This window comes from Poecilia mexicana, unplaced genomic scaffold (genome assembly GCF_051168715.1).
Source record: "Poecilia mexicana isolate PSO_F unplaced genomic scaffold, ASM5116871v1 scaffold_3, whole genome shotgun sequence".
NCBI classification, from domain to species: domain Eukaryota; kingdom Metazoa; phylum Chordata; class Actinopteri; order Cyprinodontiformes; family Poeciliidae; genus Poecilia; species Poecilia mexicana.
Genome location: NW_028263372.1, coordinates 14,954,022 through 14,978,156, shown reverse-complemented (window position 1 = coordinate 14,978,156; position 24,135 = coordinate 14,954,022). Strand labels below are relative to the sequence as shown.

At 39.5% G+C, this 24,135-nt stretch overlaps 2 protein-coding genes across 2 annotated transcripts; both read right to left on the bottom strand.

The window, feature by feature from the left end:
- Positions 1-12,138: 12,138 nt before the first annotated feature.
- pou4f1 (POU class 4 homeobox 1) lies at positions 12,139-15,843 on the bottom strand. The gene is made up of 3 exons (XM_088004220.1): positions 14,803-15,843; positions 14,410-14,442; positions 12,139-14,377 (listed from the first exon to the last, which is right to left on the bottom strand). Exons 1-3 carry the CDS (start codon positions 14,922-14,924, stop codon positions 13,375-13,377), a joined length of 1,158 nt encoding a protein of 385 aa, XP_087860346.1. The 5' UTR covers positions 14,925-15,843; the 3' UTR covers positions 12,139-13,374.
- A 322-nt stretch (positions 15,844-16,165) lies between these two features.
- On the bottom strand, positions 16,166-22,158 carry obi1 (ORC ubiquitin ligase 1). The gene is made up of 6 exons (XM_014981906.2): positions 21,984-22,158; positions 21,661-21,796; positions 19,879-19,970; positions 18,717-18,938; positions 18,503-18,591; positions 16,166-17,948 (listed from the first exon to the last, which is right to left on the bottom strand). The coding sequence occupies exons 1-6, from the start codon at positions 22,053-22,055 to the stop codon at positions 16,568-16,570; spliced, it is 1,992 nt and encodes a 663-aa protein (XP_014837392.2). The 5' UTR covers positions 22,056-22,158; the 3' UTR covers positions 16,166-16,567.
- Positions 22,159-24,135: the final 1,977 nt, after the last annotated feature.

The window sequence follows — 24,135 nt, the reverse complement described above, 5'->3', positions numbered from 1 at the left end:
AGTGAGGGTTTGCATGCCTTTTGTTGGGGGAACATTTTTTTTAGACTGTGATGGTGTAAATATTCAGCATGGGAATGGTGAAGCTGCTGTTTGTGATGTTTTATGGGGGTTTTTTTTGTCACGAAATAATTTTGGAAAGCTGCCACAAAAAATATAGCATTGCTGTTTTTCAGATGATTTTTTTTTATTCAAAATGCTTGACTGATTCAGTCATTTTGCAATATTTCATTACAAATAAGGTATTGACTACTGATTTTATGCAGCAAACACACATTATTCTTTGTCTTTTTCACCTGAGTACCTTTAAATAATTTCCCAAATAAACGTATGTTACTATTTAGTGAGCACCTTTATCACGGTTACTCTTAACAGATGGCGGGCCAACGCTTTGCTTCCACGTCGTGAAAACTCAACCCTCTACCGATTATTTTATCGAGAGGAGAATAAAGAGAACACAGGAATGATCACTTGAGAGAATGTGCAGTGACTTGTTTCTTGTTTAAAAATATATTGTTATGGTGCAGACTAAGCACACTGGGATAATTACCATCAATAATTGAGTAAGGGGAAATGCTAGGCAGGGCTGCATTCATTGCTGGCTAAATGTGCCTGAGAGATGTTGCGATGGACTGTCTGGCTAGCTTGCTAATTTGGCTTCCTCTTTTTATGTGGCACTGAAGATTATCTTTATGTTTCCACCCGCTTGCCTCTGGCTCCATATGAGACCCGCAGCTAGGACACACAGTGTTTCCTGTTAGCACCATTTATCGCAGGTGTGCCGACGCATTTTGATCCCTAAGAGCATCAAAGCAACATAAAGTGAAGGAGTTGGATGTGTGCCGCAACATGAAGGATTTACTGCACTCATTTATGAATGATTTTGAGTTTACTTATATTAAATGCAGTGCTTACGCTACAATTATTTTGGACCTTCAAGCAAATAAGATTAGAACCTTTGTTTGTTTGTTTTTTTACGTTTATAACTGAAGCTGCTTTACATATTTACAGTGAGGTTGACCTCTTGGAACCGACACTCCAGGATCAAACTTCACTTTTTATTTTTATTTCTATGCGGTGCTGCTTGTAAATTATGCTGATAATTGTTTGGGGGTTTTTTAGATATTGTGACACTGAGACGAACTTAACGTGTAGCTGGCTGGAGAGCAGTTGTTGACCAAGCTGTCTCTGTCTTTGGAAAAAGTTCCTGCCCTCTGAAATGCACTCAGGCGTGACTATGAATAACATATCAAGTAAAAAATAAAGCATTATTGCAGGGCAGACTATTCAACAACAAACCTAAAGCCTTCTTGAACTATTGAAATCAGAATATTGAATTTGTTTATTATGTATTTATAGTCGGAGAATGAACAGCTATGGATTTGGACACGGGTTTTCAGCAGCATATGTGAATTTACAGCAATTGTATTGCAGCTTGTGTGCAAAAGGACTGGTGAGTCTTCCACAACAAAGAAAGTTCACCGTCAGTATCGAGTGAAAACGACAGCCAAACCCCCTGAGAATCAGGTGCACTTTCCGAAATGTAAATCAGGCCTTCTCAGAGACGCACAGACTTCTCCATCCCCTGCTGCTCAGAAAGCTTTGCCATTCACCTTTAAACAGCAGAACAATAATCAATGGAGCATTATTAATGCTGAAATCATTCATCTGCTCTCCTGTGTTATCCTGCTGAGTGTAAAGCTGCTTAAGTCATGGAGCTCATACAGTGGACCGCATCGCATGTGCTGGTTTAAATAAAATCCATCGCATCTGCTCTCATTTACCCAAGATCAATATCTTACCAAAAGTGGAGCTTTACCTTGAACTATCCATACTTTTTTTTTAAGTAACTCTATAGCAAATATATTTTGACACACTGATCATAAATGTTTGACGCAAATCAGATCAACCAAAAGAACTTTGATAGTGAGTAGTTTCATCTGTGACACCACTGCTCCTAATCCCAGTGGTTCATACGCAGCACCTTGTAGGACTCTTCGGTTTTCAGCCAGAAAAAGAACCATCCATGTCGACTTCAATCATTAATAAGCAACGTTTCCCTGCACAAGCCCTTCCACAATCCCTCAAAGACCTGGCCGTGAATTTTTCATAAACCAAGTCTATGTTTCTTGTTCATGAGCCGTCTCTGTACACTGAAGCCTATTCCTTCCATGTCCAACCCCGCGAATTTATTGGCTGTAGCAGGAGTGCGAGTAAAGCAGTGGCACTCGGCGTAGGGAAGAAGAGGGAGCGACCTCGCTCCTTCATTACAGGAGGCAGATGTAAATCAAACTAATTATGGAGCCACTACGGTATCGAACCCATGGAGGGGAAATGAAATGATCAGAAGCAGGTCGGCACTCAAAAGAGAGAGAGAGAGAGAGAGAGTTAATGAAAATATTAATTACCTGGTGATATAGTGGGAACACCTCACACACACCCTCGGTTCCTCTCTGCCTCAAAGCCCCTACCTCAGAGAGCATTTGTTTTAATTGAGTAATAATAAGACTGTTACATTTGGCTGAGTCACTTGATTAGGGTCTGTAATTGACCAATAAAGGTACATGATTGGCAATTATAAAATCCAATGTAGTGCTAATTACTTAGCAACTCTAAAGTGTCTAACATGGACAGCAGTACAGTTCTAAGCAGATGGTTATTTTAAAACTCATAAAATCAGAGCATAGTGAGTTCAGAGTCAGTAAATCCACAAAACGCCTTCGACGCGTCCCATAAACCCTCTCTCAAACACATCCTTCCTAATATTAGTAGAATTGGCTGTTAATACCAGATTTGGCCACATGATTGATTTTCCTCTGTGTTTTTGTTCTGAATTATTCAGTGGTACACTTTATCTCCTCACCTTCCCTGCTCCTCAGACTGTTGTACCTCCTCCCCTCACTACTATGTCATGTGACGATGGTCAATAAGTGGCAGAAATTTGGATCCTGACTGTTTCAGACAGCATCATTCTTAGAATACACAAATGAGAAGATAGTATGCTGCCCAAATAGGTGAAATTGAGTTGCAGTCAACCAAAGTCATTGGAGAATTAATCAACCTTTGTAATTAATCAACAATATTCCTTTATGCTCTTTCCTAAAACTGTTCAAAACACAATGTTACTTTAGAATAAGTACACTTTAAAATTAGCAGGATGTAATTCAAAAAAAGTCTCTGTCATTATTTTTGGCATGGAGCAAATGGAAATGTTGGTAACCATAACGGAGCTAAATCTTATTTCATGACACTAAGACAAAAAGGGTATTTGTATGTAGTACATGTTAGTATCTGATTCCCACTGTTGTTAGAAGTTAAGCAGATAATTCTTCTTGATTCTTTCCAGATTTTGGTTTTCTAATAATTGGGAATAACACATAGACATGTACAGAAAAAAAACTTTTAAAAAAAAAAATAATATTTTTTTTTTTGCACTGCCACCCCTCCCCTTCTCAATGCGAACTATTTCACTCCGCTGATAATCATGTACATGTGGATGTAATCTGCCATGTGACACAATTTGGCGCTAATTTTTTTTGCTTCAGGCGACACTAGCACACAGTGTTCAGGCGTCACTCTCACAACATCCAAACACAAGTCAATTTTTATTTACCAATTTCCAAGGGGTTTGAAGGACAAATTGATTCCATTAAGGCAACCGAGCCTGTGCTTTGAAACTCTTGCTGAGATACATCAATGTGACTGCTGCTTATTACTCAAGCATAATTAGCCGTGTCAACCTATGCAGCTCGATGAGGTGATGCATTCGTTCAGCTACCTGTCTGGCTCGCAGCAAGCGAGCGAGTGAGTGAGTGAGTAAGTGAATGAGTTTTACATAGTTCTTGGCTTTCCTCTATTCGGAGTGACAGCCTAATCAGTAGTTTGTCAAAGCCGACTCCAGCTCCACCTGTCAAAGCTGTCAGTCTTCTGAGGAGCCGATGAGGTCCCCTGAGTAATAAGCAGCAGAGCTGATTTCACCACCGTGTGACCTGCAAGGTGTGAAGCCAGGCCACTGAGGACATCATAATCATTGTCAGAACATGTGGTATTGATGAAAGATGTCAAGGAATGGCTGAAACCTAACATGAGATCCTGGAGGCACTCAGTGGAGTCTCTTGGGTGTGATCATAGTTATAACACAGTGCATTGTGTGATAGTGATGCAAGGCAGCTGCAACATCTGTTGGATGTAGAGAAGGTTGTTGAAGGAGTTTTTGTACCTGTTTTTGTTCTGCTAACAGATTCAAGAGTTGCATGTCTGATTCAATGTTTTAGCTGCAGAAATGCAACCAATAGTTTATCTCTCAGTTCTATGCTCAGAGGCGGACTGGTGCCACTTTCTTAAGGTGTCCATCAAAAAGCTCATTTTGTTATTCATGCATTCCAGCAATGAGATTTAGGGAGTCATTTTCCAGTCTGTGTAACCAGATGCTAGCAAGATCAAAGAAAGGCAATCAATGGCCTGTATGCTGTGCTCTTCACCATGTTTTCACTCTGAGATGCTTCCTTTTTCTGTTAAACGATGTCTGACTTGCAGCATCCCAAATATCATTTACTGAACATGTAAAATGTCCATAAATGCAGACAAATAATGCAGAAGAACGATGATCCATCTGGAGTTCCTAGCCCAGGTACAAGAGCAGAACATGATGCCCACCCAAGTTAAAAGTAGTGATAGCCAACCCTGCAATTCAAATTTAAATCAGAAAAGTGAAGATTAATGTGGTGATTTATCCACTGAGGAAGAGGAAGTGAAGAGATGAGAGCAGAAGCATGGAGACTTAACAAACTAGCACCTCAGGGAGTGGTTTAAAATACTCTGTAACTATGTTATACGTCCAATAATTTACAAACCAATATGCTAAAATTTCACAAGCATTTAGGTCATGTGTTGTATTTTCTGGACCGGGATTGCTTCTTTGATATCCGCTTGTGTCGGATCTCCCATTTCTCCAAACAGCTGTCACAAAACAAAGGAAATCATGCATTGACTATGTAAGTCTCACTTCTTTCCACATGTCCATGTAAAACTGCTCAGCGATAATGAAGCTTTCAAGATGTTACTCTAGGGACACTGTCAGTCAACCCAAGCCTCACAAGTTCATCTGAGGTTAGTTTTCTCAAAACAAGATGGCCTTTGGTTCCAAAAAAGACACTTCATGTTACTGCTACCCACAATGGGGGATGTAAGAGGAGTATAGTAGTCAGCATCTGCAGTCAAATAGTCTCCATAATTTGTCAAGCTATTTGTTGAGGTATGAACATGTTGCGTCATTATCCATCAGCCTTGATTTGTTTATTTTCTCAAAGAGACTCAAAACATTTCAATATTGTAGAGTAAAATGTGTTTTAAATGCAGAGTGTTTTAGATGGTAGAGGGGATACCTGTGTCCACTGTCATGAAGCTCCACCAATGTTTGTAGCTAAAGCGCTTGCTATGTCATTTTTCAGTGTCACCAATAAGTGGCTACACTTCTATTGAGCAAATTGTATATTTGACCAAGAAAACAAGCATTTATTTGTTTAAAGCCATGAACAGTGACATACTTCAATATGTTGAGCCTTGTTGAGCCGCCTTATTTCGGGTAGACATTAATCAAAGTATTCCTTTTTTAGTGGGTGTTTTATCATTTTTATCTGCTTTGAAAACCAACGGAAATGGCAAATGAGATTTGTTTGCTTCATTCTTTCATGGTTTTAAGGTTGTTGTTTTTTCTTAAACTCTAAGATACAAAGTTAAAAAAAATAAACTCTTCATCAAGCTCACTGTCAAAAGGTTTTCTACTTGTGAATATGCTACTTTTTGGGGGTTTATTTTTGTTTACCAATGTGAAAAGTGATTATTCTGGATAACTGGAGTTTCAATAGCTCTCACCCTTCTGGTACTTGAAATTTTATGACATTTATAAACTAGGATCATGCAAACAAAAAATAATAATAATAATAAAAGAGAAAATAGTTGACTGTGGATGTTAGCTTCAGACAGAGTTTCAGATTTCTACTTTAGCGATGGAGAAAAAAGTTAAAGATATTTAGTTGGACGATCTAATCTGTAAAGTTTAAATCGTCCAGAATCTAAAATGTGCTGAGGTTTCTGTTTCTGTGTTTGATCTAGCTGAAAAGACTGGGGACTATTAAAGAATGGAGAATGAAAATGTTCATAAAAACTGTGTTTTGTGGGTTTTGTGAAGCTGGATGAAGCCGGTTAATTTAGCCATTATGTTTCCGTGAAAATGTATTTTAAAAAGTTATAGTTCCAGAGTTTGATACAATTAGACTTCTGCCCCGTTGTGATTGAATATTGCATCTTTAGAATAGTATCAGAACAAGAGGGGCTAAAAATAAATCTCACGATCGCTGCTGCTCCACTACTTTAACAGATTTCAGATTTTCAGTGTGTGTGTGCGTGCGTGCGTGCGCGTGCGTAACATTGAGAGAGAAAGGGAGAAAGAGAGACAGAGAGAGAGAGAGAGAGAGCATCAACATTTGTTCCTGTATGCTTCGAGTTCAGCAAATGAGTTGAACCAACCTTCCCGGGCAGTCCTCCCTGTCTACCCCAACCTCTAACAACTCATGAAATATTTACGGTGCCTCACAGTAACCTCACACATCCACTCACACACATATATTTTTCTTTCTGTCATTTTAGCTGATAGTCAAGGGATGTAAACGTAAATGTCCGCTTAAGCCTCGGTTTATTTTGAGAGAGCATGCGAAGTTCACCTCGCAAACCTCTCACCCCTCCACAGACGCGTTCACGGGCTACTCGTAGCCTAGACACTCGGTGAACTTATGTGCGATTTCAGCGAGCGTTTCGGGGGCCCAGTGTATTGTATTCTGGTTGAATGTATGCAGAGGTAGCTGGATACAAACTTGACACCCGGCCGATTGGCAGCTGCCGGCTGTTTAATCAACAGTGATGAATATTTGATGGCGTGGCGGCGGGCAAATGGTGGCCGACACCCTCCTCATTATCGAAGTCCGTGTGTACAGAGGAAGATATTGAATATCTCTCCGATGGGGACCTGGCCCCTGTCAGCAACATGAAATGCCCCTACATTTCCCCACCACACGGAAGTCTAGACCTTAAATATGTGCAGAGCAAACCACGCAGAACCAGTTATGGATGAAGCACCTAGATTCCGAAACACCTGTAAATATGATTTTGATGGTTCAATGGTGTACGTAAAGGTACAAATGGAAAAGTTGATAGTAGAAGCTAAAACAAAGTTTATTAAGTGGAAACATACTGGAGATTATCCCAAAAGGACTATGCAGAGCACTTCAGCACAAAGGACAGTGACATAAACAGGTCAGAAACAAAGTCGTCGTGGAGGTAGAAAAAACTAATTTATTCATTCTCTGCACAAATCACCGCTCCAAGCATTAACTTCTTATTTTACATTTTGTAAATAAAGAAGAGAAAAATTATTTTGCAATATAAAAAAAGAATAAGGCCTTTCTCTTGTACATACATTATTTTTGTTTTAAAGTATTGTGCATACTTATTGTAAGATTTGGGTTTAGCTTATGTAGTCAAGGTTAGAATCAATAGAATGTGCGTTTTAAAGAATTATGAACTTTGAAGAGGTATTCACCTTTGGTTAACCTTACTGAGCCTGACTCTCATAGACAGAGAACTAAAGTTCCTGTCCTACATTGTATTATTTTATTTTATTTTTTGTATTATTATTTTGAGTAAAGTATTTTCTAAAAAACAAATCTGTAAATTCACACTAAACAAAACATTAGTTTAAAACTCCTGTCGCTTCTCTTGAGTTTACGTCGATGACGCTGACGTTGGGTCTCCTAATATGGCATGTTCCCCCTGGTACCCTCCGTATGTTTCCGGTCGCTCGCCCCTCTCTTGTCTCGCGCGCCTACCTGCTGATACACGTGCGAGTAATGACGAAAGGGAGCAGGGTTCAAAGAGCACTCCGCCCGGGGCCGTGGCGGCTCTTTGAAGGCAAGGACTGGGAAATAAGTGACATTTAGGAAGTGAGGCAGGTTTAGCATAAAGTGACATTTAGGTGGCGGGACGTGATTTGAGAACGAGTTGAAACATCCCGCCATGATCACGTGAAGACACTGACAAGTGTTTTGATGTTTTAGTGTCGCACTTTATCAGTTTAGTTGTCAAGCGGTGAGTTCAAACAACTGTACGAAGGTTAAACCGTGCATATTTCCAGATTTGTATTTTTTTTATTTTAGTTTTTATTTGGACTAAACTTGACAATTGGGCCATTGTGAAATAATGTTGTGTACATTTCCAACAGGTATCTTGTGGGTCGAGTTTATAGGTACCCTACTAATTATCTGCATGGTGCAAAGATGTGACACAAAACAGAACTGAATGGGTGATCATGGCTCATTGATTAATACTCAGTTTGTGGTTGGTTGCTACATAAGTATTGATTTTGGAACCTTTTCCAACTTTGACAAGAGTTTTCTGTTTGTTTGTTTGTTTGTTTGTTTGTTTGTTTGTTTGTTTTTTTGTGACAAAATAAATGTAATTATAAATAGATCTTTTGGGAAGAGCAAAATGAAAATGAACAAGAGGATGTAGGGGTTTATCCCTGTTTTTTCGTTTGTTTGTTTTTTTATAAATTATAATTTGTAAATCTCATAAAGTTGTCAACTACCACAGCTAGTGTACAATTATTATTATTATTATTATTATTATTATTATTATTATTATTATTATTATTATTATTATTATTATTATTATTATTATTATTATTATCAGTCCCAATTGAAGTACGTATTGAAATCCACAGAGCAAAGAACCGAAGTATCAAATTTCGCTTCTATAGACTGCCAATCTTAGTCGTTAATTTATTTCCAAATACAAAAAAGTCACCAACTCTGCAAGTTTGAACTGTTCCCATCACGTCGCCTATTCTTTTGCTTTCCTGCAACTTTTTGACCCCTCATCTAAACAACTACACCCACAATAGGACTTTTGTGCTCCACACTAATACAAATCTAAATAGTTTTTTTTTCCCCTTTTTTGTTATGAAGGCGACCTGCATATCCTTGATGCGTCCATATCCATTTTTATCTCTCATTCGCTACATGACAAGAGGTCAGCCCCTCAAGATCAAATATTTTTCTTACTAAATGACGGATTTATTAGACAAATAAGTTGTGCGTCTGACTCTGAACCCTCTGTGATTGAAATATACCCCTGTGTCAACAGCACCGCCTCTCAAACCGGGTCCCCGGCGATGAAGGGCTGCCACGGCGGATTACTGAGCAAATATGAGTGGGAAATGAGTGCAGATCTGGGGGATCTACCCATCCGCATCCCAGGTTTGACATTTCCGTCCAAAGGCCAACCTTAGCGCGCATTGTTAGATCAACTGAGCCATCTGAGGCTTCTCTTTTTATTATTTATTTTTGAAGAAAATTCATAAGCTGGCCTAGAATAATATCAAAAACAAAAATGAGTTCAGATTAAACAAATAACCGAACAAAACGTCAATTGTGAGCATCCCCCCAACCCCCCCCCCCTCCTTTTTACCTTCAGCGCGTCATCTTGTAATTATAATGATCTAATCCATCTTAACCTGGGTGCCTAACAGCTGCGATTAGAGTAGGCTCACTTTCTTCCGCTCAGAGCCATAGTAAAAACTCGTACGCTCGTAAATCTAAGCGCCCCGCGTAACCATAACGTGGCGAAATCATTATTTGCCGAGGTGGTGTCAGAGACTCGCTCATTTCGTCTGTCAGGAATCCAATTTCCTTTTATTTACATCCGCGGTATAGATTAATTACTCCCCTGACTAGTAGCCTGCAGGAATTAAGTTATGGGATCCTTTGGAAGGCTCCACGATTAATCCATCACGGCCTACGCAAGGATACAACGGCGGAAGCAGAAGATGTGATTAATATGGGCGAAATTTGCCTATATGGTGAATAATAATAATAATAATAATAATAATAATAATAATAATAATAATAATAATAATAATAATAATAATAATAATAATAACAATAATAATAATAATAATAATAATAATAATAATAATAATAATAATAATAATGTGAAACCAGTTTTCTGTGGCCCAAGAAGCACGACCAAAGCATCACGGGAAGTAACACGGTGGGAAGAGTTTAAGGTACTTGAACGATCCAGACATGCAAAGGGGAAGAGAAGGCCTTTTTTTCTTTTTCTTTTTTTTTTCTTTTTTTTTCTCTCTCTCTGTCTGTCTCAGGTCTGTATTATGAATACCTGAGATCAGGTGACGATGCGAGGTGCAGTATTGATGGAGCTTTAAGGGTTATGATATCGGCGAGGCCATCGATGAAATATCCCCAACTGATTAATAGAGGGCTCTGTCGTAACGGCTTGACATATGGTAGGCGAGGCAGCTGGGGACGGTACCTCAGGCATCCCCTACGGCCATTAACATATTAGAGGCTATTGTGAAGGCAGACAGTCCGACTTCATCCACAGCCCCTTGTGCAGAGAGACAGCACCCCAGAGCTGTTTGATATAGGCTTTCAATAATGCATTACTCTTCAGTCCGCCAGCGGAGCTGTTCGTGGTGCTGAAATGATGTGCCATGTGGCGCGTGTGGTGCCGCCGGTGGAGAGTGTTCAGTGCCAACGGTGCTGCGTGGCTGACTGTCCGTACTAAAAATAAATAAATGAATGAATGAATAAATAAATAAATAAATTATCAGAAATGATCAGATAGATAGATAGATAGATAGATAGATAGATAGATAGATAGATAGATAGATAGATAGATAGATAGATAGATAGATAGATAGATAGATAGATAGATAGATAGATAGATAGATAGATAGATAGATAGATAGATAGATAGATAGATAGATAGATAGATAGATAGATAGATAGATAGATAGATAGATAGACAGATAGACAGATAGATAGCTAGCATTCAAGTTTTCAATAAATGGCATTAATTATTATTTGCTACAAATCACCAAGCTGTATTCCGTTCTAAGCTTTGTGTCTGAAAAACGTTAAACAATCTAATTTCCTTCAGGTTAAAAACTATGTGAAATTAAGAAAAAGGCCTACTTACTTTGACGAGCCGCTTCCTCTTCTGTCCAATTTGGCCAAAAAGCTACAGAAAACAAAAACGAGAAGCTTTCGCTGCTGTTATGCAAACGACGTCCTCCACATGCCCACTTCCTCTGAAAACCCCGAATGCCGACTGAAAGTATTGCATTTTATAGCGGCAAACCTTGATTAATATTGCATTACACGCTTATAAAAATTCAGAGTAATTCATAGGACCAAGTAACAGGCGAATGTGAAGGAAGAAAAAAAACATTCCGTGCAGGTTTAGAGTTAAAACAGCACAGTTAAAGGAGGGATCAGATTTCATTGTGATATTTCAAAGACACAATCTGATATTTTATTACTTTTTGTTGTTTTGCTAGCTTCTTTCTTTCTTTTTTCTTCTTCTTCTTATTCATTTGCATGCCCTCTTCAATGCTACCGCTGAGTTATTCTGACTTTGCTGTGACACTTCAGTGGATCTAAAGTGTGTTGTCAAGGCCTGGCATCGCCATAAATCTAGAAGAGTGGAGCTCTATCCTGAAATTTTCAAAACTGCTAATTGCATTTTACTTGTCAAAGGAACATTAATTTCTGAATAAACTAGTGCATTATTATTGTTACTTTTTATTGATATTATTAAGGGGATAGCTATTGGAAACAAACTTTTGTCCGATTTTTTTTCTCTTTTTATGCTAATGTCTACTGTGTAATTTATAAAAAAAACCGGATTTATTATTAATTATTATTCTTACAATTATTATTATATTATTATCGAATGTAAGTGAATATTATCAATAATATATTTTTTCATATTTTTAATTTGACAATACAATAATTAGTTGTTTGATTTAATATGTGTGATTCAAATAAAATACATTTCCCATCCAAGCTTTATTTGCAAAAAAAAGGTGAAAAAAGAGAAAAAGACAGAAATAAGAAAGAAAAGGAAACAAAGAAAACAGAGCTGAGGGGGAAAAACATAACTTCGTGTCATACTAAAATCATTTCAGTTTTAGCAAAGCTGTTGCTATAATATTGTGCAACAACAATGAGCCCCTTGAGTAGTGTGTCCAATCATAACCAAAAAACAAAAAAAAAAGCACGGTTTTCTTTCTTTGATTTATTAGAAGATTGCTGGAACACACACTCCCCGTTGGATTTTGGCGTACAGGATGGAGAGTACCAATGAAAGTAAGAGGACAACAGAGGAGAGTGTAGAAGTTGTGAGTGAGGGAAGGAGACATTTTCCATGATGCACATGTCGCCGTAGTTTTGTAAACATACCTGTGCACAAAGTAAATAGTACTTACACAACGACTCCGTAACAGTTAACACGACAAACAACGAGGTGATCTTAATGCGAAAACAAGCATTTAACAGTGACTTACAACCACCCACAAAAAAATAAGGTCTATCAGTAGATAGCACTACTGTAAGCAGTGATTTATTCTTTTTTTCCCATAAATGCATAGAGTGTTTGCACTGCAAACTGAAACACATAAAAGAAAAATTTTCCTTTTTTTTAAATTGTGATTACTCCTTCATGAAGCACACAAGCTTTTCGCGCTCTGATCTGTGATGTCAAAGGTGTCGCAAGACCCTTAGAAATTGTTTCCAAAACACAGGAGTTCGCCTCTTGTAAGTGATAAACTGTAGTCTGTACATACAAACCATGTCGATCTAAACCTAAAGGGTCTTTTTTTGTGTGCAAATTTAAATAAATATATCTGTAGTTATTATGATGACCTGTAGAGGCTTATTTTCTTCCCGTGAATTAGTATTTCATGCAGGCCCAATTTATTTTATTAATTTTTTTTCGTTAGACATTAAAGTTTGCAACAAAATTCGAAGTTTATAGCAGCTTCTAAAATTAGAATAAAGGAACACATGAATAAATAAATTAACAGCTTCGTGAATTACTCTATACCAAACAGTGACAAGAATCAAACCGAAACACAGTTCAACAATAAATGAGGTAATTCGTAAATGGCTATATTTCAAATCATAGGCCTATTAGAGAAGAAAAACAACTCGCTATATTGTATCAAGCAAATCACGTCTTTCCACGCGTTTTAAAAGGCAATGACGACAACGCTAAACTTTTCCCTCGCAACAACTGAGCGAAATTTGTGTAGTCTGGTATTTGCATACTTCACATTCACCAATAACGTGAAAAATAAACAAGATATATGAAGCCTCATAAAATGGGTGCCTATAGCCCATTGTGCACCAACGTGTAAAGTCGCTGGAGACAAAAGACTGAAAATGGTGTCTTGTTAGTGTCCCTTGGTCCCCAGATTCAGTCACTCTTCATGTCTTTTCTCTCCGTTCTCTTTGCCCATCAGTGAGCAGCTGAAAATTTCAACCTTTTCTGCTTCTGTCTTTGGTTACAAAACCACACTCGCACCACATTTTTTTTCAAGTCCAACTTTTCAGCTATAGCCGCTATTTTCTCGGAGGACGGCCGAGGCTGTACGGCGAAGTAAGCCTCCAAAGACCTCTTTTCCGGGGCTGCTATCGAGGTCCTCTTCCGTTTCTTTTCCCCGCCGTTGAAAATGTCAGGTTTGCTCATTTTCTCCCTCTGGGCCCCCTCGGCCTCCTCCAGCCAGGCCTGAAGGATGGGTTTGAGCGCAATCATGTTGTTGTGGGACAGAGTTAAGGACTCAAATCGACAAATTGTACTTTGGCTCAGCGAGCCCACACCGGGGATTTTGAGATTAGCCAGAGCGCTGCCCACGTCCGCCTGGGTCACCCCCAGCTTGATCCTCCGCTGCTTGAAGCGCTCCGCGAAAGCCTCCAGCTCCCTTGGGTCTGTGTCCGAGTCATTGATGGAGGGAAGTCCGGGGTTTGTGAGCCCTGGGCCGCCTTGGCTTCCACCGTGATGGCCCGGTAAGAGCCCGTGGTGGGTGAGCGACGAGTTCATGCTCATTGCCTGGTGGGATAGGTGACCCAAACCGTGCATGTGGGAATGCGGGTGGGCAGAGGAGGTGGAGATGAGCCCTCCGCCGCCACCTCCGCCTCCCCCGCCACCTCCTCCGCCTGTCCCGTCGTGCGCGCTGGACATCAGGGTGAGGGACGGCGAGCCGATGTGATCCATGATGTCCGGAGGCTCCAGGTTCTGGTGGTGGTGGTGGTGGTGATGGTGGTGGTGGTGGGCCAGGGGCACGGTGGACGTCGACGAGCATGGCACCGTGCTCATCGTGTGGTAGGTGGCGTCCGGTTTGAACGGGTGCGTCTTGCCCTGGGACACGGCGATGTCCACGGCGGCCAAAGCCTCTGCCCGGGCCAGCAAGGTCTCATCCAGACTCGCGAATATGTTGCTCTGTAGCTGCGAGGGCAAAAAAAATAAAAAATAAAAAACGAAAAAAAGAAAAAAGAAAGGGAAGAGGAGAAGAAAGTGAGTGGGTGCAAAATAGGAAAAGGCACATGGAAGGAAAAGAGGAAAAAAGAAACGTGCATAAATGCATCTGTCAGTCGGTACTTTTGGCGACACGTAGCAGAGTTGAGTATTCCTTCAGAGGCGGGAAGTCATAAAAATTAATACAAAAACGGCAAACGCCGGGCTTTTGCGTGAGCATGCTTTCAAAAAGATCACAGACTCTCCGAGTGATTGCTGTGGAATACATGAAAAAAACATTAAGCGCGCGTCTTGGCGGAAAGTGCCTTGAAGCGCCTCTCGTTATTACGCACAAGACAGCGCTCGTCGCTTGCGAGCAGCCGAGGCAGGAAAAAGTGACAAAGAAGGTAAAGTTTTCTGGGATCATTTACCTGTGGAGTTTGCAGGCAGGCTCTCCTTATAGCTTCCGAGCTGGAATGCAGAGTGGTGTACTTGTGCTCGGGTAAGGAGGGATGCATGGCGAAGTGCGGCTGTTTGCTGTTCATGGACATCATCTTGGCGAACGTCTCGAATTAAAGTGCACAGGAGAAGAAAAATAAATAAATAAATAAATAAAACAGAGGGGGGAAACAGCTACGAGAGCTGGAAAATAGTCATAGATAATCACAGATCCTTTGCCTATTCGGTAATGATGCAGTGCGGTTCGCTCTGTAGTTGCGCCGAGTGCGGCAGCCTTGTGCCCGGAGATCACAGAGATGCCTGCAGTCTCTCAGACGCACTTATCTGTCTACTGTTTCCCCCACTGCTGGGGATGAGAGAGCCTCTTACACCTGAGCGCCTCAGATCTCGTCAAGCCCGTGCTCGGCTGCTCTCGCGAGACACAAGCTGCCAGAACAGTGAACTGGCTGACAGATAAAAAAAAAAAAAAAGAAAAAAAAAACTGCTCACAGGGCAGGCAATCACATCTGGAGAGTAGTTGCTTGCGTTTTAGGGCTTTTTCTCTATCCAGCTACAGGAGTGCATCAGTAGCTTTCAGGCCTCATTCTTTACTTCAGCTCCAGTTCACAAATGACCCAGTGCAGCTAATTTTGGCTTGTGTAGCTATATATATAATGCAATTGTCTACACTCACTCTTAATGTAATCTGAGACAGAAAAGTAACATTTTGTGAAATCACACCTAATTATATCAGAATATTCAGCCTATTCTGGTTTTCTTTTTTTTAACCACTATTAAGGACATCCAGTTATATTGGTAAAGTTTCCAATCCAGGTGGCGGTGTCGTTCTTTTTCACCCCTAATTAAAAGAAAATGGGGAGCACCACCTGATCATTAAGGCCCATCATTGCCAGATGAGTGCAAAACAAATTGATTTAATACATCACCAAACCTTGCACCGGTCTTTATCTAAATTAATTAATCGCAATGAATTAACACTTCATTAATTCAAACCACAATGGTTATCCAATTAAAATTTCATGCAGTGATTAGAGGTATGTGAAATATACACGGCACCGTTAAATTTGCATAATAAATAAGGCGGCTCGCTGCTGCTGTGTGTGAGGTCTCTAATGTGTGTCCTTACGAGGTTCTTGTCGACATGAACAGGCTGTGCCGTTTCCATTTTTAATAGCAATGTATTAATAATTGTGACAGCTTAAGGTATTGCAAGTCATATGCGGTAAAAAAAAATGTTGGAATTTCACTACAAAACAGAGGACCATCACTCTTGAACAGGAGCCACACCAGGTGCTCAAGGCAGCAGAAATGCAGAAACGTACACAGTTTTCATACATTTTTTTTTGCTTTGCATTACTTCTTTATTTCCTAACACACAATTTTTTTTTGTAGCATTTCAGTGTTTCAAGATAATCTTGATTTATTTTTTTTTTGTTATTAAACAATGATCTGAGTTGGTTAATAGCGGAAAACTACACACAAGTAGGCTGCAAATAAGTCTGATAAAAGTCCCAGCACAAGACAAGACACTTCTGTAGACACCTGTTGGAGTTAGTATGTTACAAGCTGAAAGTATGCTTTATTTTAATCAAGTTGCTAAGAGACCTACAACCCCACTTTACACAAAGTACCCTCAGTGTTGTTCTAGCTTAATTCATTTAACACTACACAACAAAAATATAATAACTTACACCCTAAAGGATGACATGTGGTTTTGTAAATTCAGTTTTCAATGCCATTACATGAGCTTTGAAAGTTTGGTGGGGCTGCTTGTGTTGAAGGGACTGTGTGACTTTCTCTTTATTGGCTGGCAACCGTTCAGTGCACTTCTGTCTCTTGTTGTGTTCACAGGCTTACTACTAGTGCAGCCAGAGGAGAATGGAGGGTTCACATGATCCTGATCCTGGTGTTGGGTTTCTGGACTGAGGGAGGACGAGGGAGCAGTCTTAATCTCATCCAGACGATCAAACAGCAAGTCAAACGACATTTCTTCAGTCAGGGAAGACCCTGTACGCTCTGCAGAGCCAGAAACGTGGGCACCATTCATCCCGTCCGACACCTGAGCGGCAAAGCTTTCCTTGTCAGAGCCTGTTGGAGCAACGCTGACATTCAAATCACTATCCTTGTTAGTGTCTGTACACTGGTTCTTATTCTCCTCTGGAATCGCAGGTTTGCCGTTATTGTCGGACAAGGTGTCAGGGCAGGTTTGCTGCTCTGGGACAAGAGTGTTATCCAAGTCTATGTGAGGGGAGGAAGCCAAGGAGAACTGGGATCCCCGGCTACTGGAGCTTTCTCCATCATGCATCATGGAGTCCAACTCTGATATTTTGTCCAGGTAAGCTGCATCCATAGATGCCTCACTGGACATTTGTAAACTGTCAGGCTCCTCTCTGATAAGAGTAGCAGATGTAGCTCCCTTTGATAAGTTTTCTTTACTTGGACCTGGGTGTGACATGTCCCGCAAACCTGATCTCTGCCAGGAGCCCCAGAAGTCAGATTTGGAGGATTCCATTTCCGTTTGATATAAGCCTTTAGGAAACTTTTCCAGGCTGTTGATTTTTTTCTCCAAGGCTATGCTAGTCTTGCCCTGGCTAGCATATTCTTCGAAATCGAGCCTTCTCAGATGAGAGATGGGTTTAAATGCAACTTTCTTCTCACGGATGCCAGGGCTTCTCAGGGTCAGAGAGCGGAAAGCAGTGGATGGTGTGGTGGGCAAGAAGTCAGAGGAAATGCTTTCAGAGTCCTCGTTCTTCTTCTCTCCAGGCACATTTCTGTTAAACTCCTTGTGATCTGCTGGCGGCACGAACACCAAACTGTAATTCTGTGAAAATGGTCGACACTCCGCTTCCGGATTGCTGCAGATGGAGCTTCTCTCGTTGTCGCTCAAGCTTCTCATCATCATACTGATATTTTGTTGCTGTAGGAGAACGTCGGTCGTGCCTTTGTTACTCCCAAGAGCTTCTTGTGTCTCAAGCTGTCTGCTCTCAGACGTCCTGACACGAGATTCCAGGTCCTCGATGTACTGGTCGCTGCGATCAAGAGCGCGTTTCAGGTGATCGACGTCGCGCTCGTACTGCTGAATCTTAGCTTCCAGGGCTGCCACCGTGAAGCGGCCAAACCTAAGAACAGACCAGTTAGTCATGAAATGACAAAAAACAAGTAAAAATGACAATTGGTTGAATCGTAACCTGTTTTAATTGGTCTTTGCTATTTCAAAACAGATTTTCTTACAATCTAGCAACTACGAGACATGCATAATAGATATGCAAAGGTAAAATTTAAAAATTTTGAAATAAAAAGAATATTACTGTCTACAGACCATCTTTTTCAAACTTAAAGTAAACCTGATCTCACTTAGAGGCCAGACTTATTTGTTTTTATTGATGAAACTGTCTAATGCTCATGTTTGTTGACAGAAACCCAATCCAATACTCTTCCTCCCCTTTTGTAAATCAAGGTTGAGGTTTATAAAATATTTCAAGTAGAAGAAAACAAAAGATTGCATTTGAACATGACATTGAATATTTCAGAGAAAAAGGAAATGTCCTCAAATTGAAACTCATTAATTTAAAGATGGAAGAAAACTTTTGAAAACGGGGAGGCAAAAAAAGTCGTGGTATCCAAAAAAAAAAAAAGAAAAAGTGATGGTAAGAAACACCAAAACATTACTTACTTCTGAGGAGACCTGCTTGCCACCTCTGCTTTCAGTCTCATATTCTCTTGCACAAGGTCAACATTTTGAGATCGCAAAGTCTTATTTGTCTGAGGAACACATTAATATATTTATTTATTGGCATCAAAAAAGTTCAACAAAATCAACATTAACTGTACAATAAAACGCATTCTGGACATGCTTGGCCCGTTTAATAGTAAAAGCTACAGATTACCTCTCTCATCTTGTCCATGTCCTGTTTTATCTTATCACACACATCTGTGGCAGCTTGGAGTTTGTTTTTCCATTCCTCCACCACAAACAGCGACACTCTCTTGTCATCGCGCTGCTCTGTGTTGAGGTTGCACGGGAGCAAAGCAGTCTTAAGTTGGTCTTCCAGATTTAGATTTTTTGATTTTAGCTCCTCGTTTTCTCTGATGAGTCCGTCAATCTCTTCCTGTCAAAAAGAGATTTTATTTATCTGAAAGCAGGACTTCGATTGTTGACATCTAAACCATATCAAGGTTAAAAAATATGTAGATATGTTGGGGCAAAAAGAATAAAACATGGGAAAGGTCTATTTCTTCTGGATGGAGTATTTTTTGTTGATTTGGATGAATGCTTCGGTTCAAGTTATGCTAAAAAATTTAGCAAAACTAAAAAGATTAGTCAGTTAGTTTGGAAATGATGAACATTTTATCCAGCTTGACTCACTGACTAAATGTAACCCCAAAGCAGGACTCTGCCACCACCACAATCTGCAGATCTTCCGGCCTGTTATGTTCACCACTCATATGTTGTCAGATTGGTAAAGGCCATCTTTAATGTGGCAAGTCAATGTTGTAGAAAACGTTTTGTTTTCTTCTCCTGAGTGACGCCTTTGCACATTAGTGCAATCATTTAAATCTTACTTAAACTCAATAAATGACTTTATCTAGAGTATGCAAACAGGTGAGAAATGCTTGAAGAAAAGCTGAAGCTTATGTTAGGTTCAGATTCCCTATAAAATTATGCAACATAGCTATTTCTGGTTGTTTATATTTTTTTCCCTCAGATGTTTTTAATGCGAAACAATTTAATTCTTTGAAAAAATGCAACACGAAAAAGGTGTCCATTACATTCCTATAAGTACATTGCATGTTCAATTATTTTGAGTGGTGAGTGTGTTTAGGTTTGAGGAAGTGGACAGGAAATGACACGCCCAGCAAAGGACATCTTTAAGTACCTACAACAACTAAAAAAAGTTTATGACTATCTGAGTTATTACTTTAATGTCGGTTCTCTGCTCCATAGTACTCCACTTAAAAACCCCCCAGCAGTAATCCTATATATGGCACTCTTTTCAATATCTTCACCGACACTAAAATAAAACCTAAAAGGAATCTATATTTGACAACCTCATACTCTCGTAGAAGCAGCTCTCCTCTGGTTTTCCTCAGACATTTCCTCGTAGAGGGGCTCTCGCTGTAATCGCCGTCATTTGTCCCTCCTGTGGGGAGGAAAAAACAGAGTGCAGTAAAAGATGAGCTGTGATATTAAAGAAGAATTAAAATATCAGCTTTCAGCATTTCCAAGAAGAATTTCTACCAGAGATTAACAAGAAACTCCACACCTCTATTTGATAAATACAACTTTCAAACAGAATTCTGAGCATTGCCATTTTGGAAATGTCTTCCTCACAGCTGAGTAATGGATCTTACTTCAATATGGTGACAACTCAAAGCTTTTGATCAGTCCTTTATAGCATATAGCTGAATTTAGTCCACTTTAAACTGTTAATTCTCAGCTCTAAAGTATAGTTTTAACAAGCAACAGGAACAAATCTAATCGTATATAATCGTATAGACATCAAAACTGACTTCTGTAAATAAGGCCTGGATTCTAAAGAGCACAACGCAGAAGCAGAACACTGATTTATGGCTGGATATTTATTTTTTATTTGAGAACAAAAACTCTTATACACTCTTCCTTCACAGACATAGTAGTTATTTGATTTGCACAATCAAAAATAACAAGGTTGGTTTAGCAGAAAATTAACTTTGTTTTTTCTCCAACTCAAAAGTTATCACACATACTGTAGCTGGTGATGTCTTAAATAACTGCTTTTTATTGCTAATCTTGGTAAGCTTGAGGGTAAGCACAAACAAACAAGGGTTAGGGATGCACTGATATAAAAATTTGAGACAAATATCAATATCCAATATCGCTGTGACGGCTAATAATCAATATTTATCAATATATACCATCCTTTCGATGCCTTAAAAAAGTGATCTCACAATCCTACACTGCATCAGTCACATGACCAAACAAACACCACATGACCAACACTAACCCCTTCCCCTTAAGAAATAAAGGGCAAGAAGATGGAAATAAATATTGGTTGTTATATCAGCCCAATTTTATTAATCAGACCGATATTAAGATGTTAAAAACATAATAGCTGCCAATACTGATGTTGGTGCCAACATTTTGTGCATCCCTAATTAAACTCACCATTTTTTTCTCCAAGACACAGACACTTAAGATGTCTAACATGCATCTGTGCTCCTGTAGCCTGGTTAGGTTATGGATTGTGTAAGAAAAGCACAGCTTTGAGTTTAGTCCATCTCAAGCTTTAAGCTGCAGTGGCGCATGTAAAGAATGATGTTCTGTAAAGCACCAGAGCTGGTCGATGCTGAACTTTATTTTATTTCTCATATTGGTTTGCAACTAAAAAGCCAGGAAGCACTCAAGATTGTCACAGAGTCTGGAAAACCAGGTTTGGTAACTACGGAGAAATAGAACAGAATTTGGAAAATATTTGTAGTTTCAAACATTTTCAGCCAAGCCCATTGTCTAAGCTGGTATCATTTTGGTTGTCTAAACTTCCAACCTTTCTTTATGATTTAAGGAGGTTCCATATGTAATGTCTGACTACTGCTGAAACAATAAATCCAAAGTAAACATATGTACTTATGACGTAGAGCTTGCGTAAAAGGGCCCGAGCACTCTTTAAATTTGCCTACAAAAGTGTGAAATTCCTACAAAACTGCAGATATCCTGTGGACCATCTGTGACTCTCCTAATCTAGTTGTTTATGGAAAAACTGCCTTATAGACACCATTTTGAAATATGCGCTCATGTTTGGTTAGGCATCGCATTCGTCTTGTTTTGTGTCAGTGTGCGGTGTAGCCACGCACCGATGATTTCCCTGCACGGGTTCTCGGCTGTGATGGGCACTCTGCAGGTGGGACACTGGTTGGCTTTCTTTAACCACATCTCCATGCAGCACGAGCAGAACACGTGGTGATTGGCGCAGATGACGGGCTGCTTGACCTGCAGAAGCAAACCTGAGTGAGTTATATCTAGACTAGGCCTGGCAAAGATTATGAGAAACCTATTGACACTGCAAAGGACGGCGTCGCAAAGCTGAACTGGTTTGTTACTAAGAAACCGTCTGCTCCGTGTGAACGCAGTTCTAACAAACAGATGGTGAGTTTGTTAAAAAGCGTAACGCTGTTACCTTTCCGAGACATATCTGACACGAAATTGGCAGAGTTAGAGAGAGGGTCGATGTCTGGTAGATATGAGCCATATTTCCAGAGAACACTGCGCAGAGAGGAAGGGACTTCCTTTGAGGCGGTACAAAGTTTCAAATTAGGAAACCCGCTGTTCCGCCCGCCGACTCTGAAAACTACGGAAAGCGTCAACGGCCTAAAAGGAGTCCACAAACCTGTTTATATGAAAATCTTTTGTGGATGTAGGGTGATTAAACCGAATGTGATGTTTAAAAACAAATATGTAAAGATTAGTAAGACAGTTTTTTCACCGCTAGCATAGGTCTTGCTAGCGTTTATACCACAAACCCTTTTCTCGTATAAAAGGGTTTGCGTTAGAGTATGGGAATTGCGGCTTGTTTTGGAGATCCGAATACTGTGGCTCATCTCACCAGCCAGATCTCGCTCCGTCACCTCCTAAAGGATTCTGCGCTTAACTCCACCTTAAGGTTTTATGATTAAACCAAACTGTCATATTTCCTCTGCATTTGTGTATAAGGCTGATGCATAGAACAGACTACTGCTCAAACTAATCAACAAAATAAATGGGTTTTTTTTGTTTTGTTTTTTATCAACAAACAATAGTTAACTAGTTCAAAAAGTGAAACTCAAATAGATTCATTACAGTGCTCTATAAACATCTGTTCATGTCCATTTATATTTTTACACCCTAATGCAGTCTGTCAAAAGATAATACTACATGAATATTTTTTTAAATTTAAATGCATAATATTGTAGCCTGTGTAATCATAAAAAATAACTGACTTGACAGTTCAGTCATTGGCTCACCCTACTAGGTGGGTAAACCACAAAGGGAGCTGACTGTTCACAAAGTGCTGTATGCCAGCATATTGGAAAGTTGAGTGAAAGAGATAGACTTAAGAACTACAGACTGAATAGGATTTGAAACAATCATCATTACGAGTAATGGAGTTGCGATAACTGGACCGTCACTTGAGTCAGCGCTCCAAGGCCCACCACTCACAGACGTATCCAACATATGGGCTACAACTAGCCCGGGCGTTGCCTTCCTGTCCAATTCCACTTGATTAAAATATCACTTACAGCACAGTCTGGGCTTTTTCCCATTTGCTCGGATTCCTCTGGTAGACTTTCTACTTTCTGTTTAGTAAACAGAAGAAGTTGTGGATCTTCTAAAGTTTTGCTTACTTTAAATTTAAAAGTCAGAAAAAACTAAATTTGCACTTTCCAACTCAGAACATCAGAGCTTCCTAATCTGTCTTCCTCAAAATTGAATAGTTATGCCAAAACTGAATATGGATTATGTGCTAAAAATGTCACTATGTTGTTTTCATAGGTGATTTTGTTCACATGTCAATCGTGGGTTGATATATCACAGCTTAATTTGTTTGATCTTAGCTGTTATACTTGATTCCTTAACTAATATTGCTGCCATCATTTCAACTTCATTCAAGCGGTATTGCCAATATATGTTATCTGGAGCTCTTAATTTTATTCCTAAACATTTACATTGCATTTCTTGATGGGATTTTTTTTTATATCAACTGTAACAGTATTCCTTTTATTTCAATAGAAGGAAATTAAAAAATATTCCTCTTTGTCTTTGTTCTATCGATAGTTATATACAGTGGTTATTTTTACAGATTTTAACATTGTCTGTAGTTTTATATCCCACTATCCACAAATGAAAATAAATAGCTTTTCGCTTCCCTTTTTCCAGCTGACATATTCCCTTTGTAGTCTAACTTGTCATTTATAGAATTTCTGTGCTACTTGGTGTTCAGTGATATAGTAGGTTTATTTAATCTCATGTTTGACACATAGTTGATGAGAGCCAGGAGACTAAATTAGCAGTAGCTGTAAATCTAAGCGCAGACTTACCAACCCGGTGGGCTAACAAGCCATAACAAGAGAGCTGTAATATAATTTAACACTTTTGTGTGTATATCAAGGTGGGAAAAAAGCATAATCAATAGGCTTAGTGCTATAAATACAGAAAGATATTGAATATTGAAGCTTAAAATACCAGGAGCTTTTATATATTATGCATTCGCTGATGAGTAATAACTTTCTCAGCGATAAATAAGCTGCGAGCTTGAAAGTGATCAGACTGCATGTGTTAGTAATGTGTTCTTC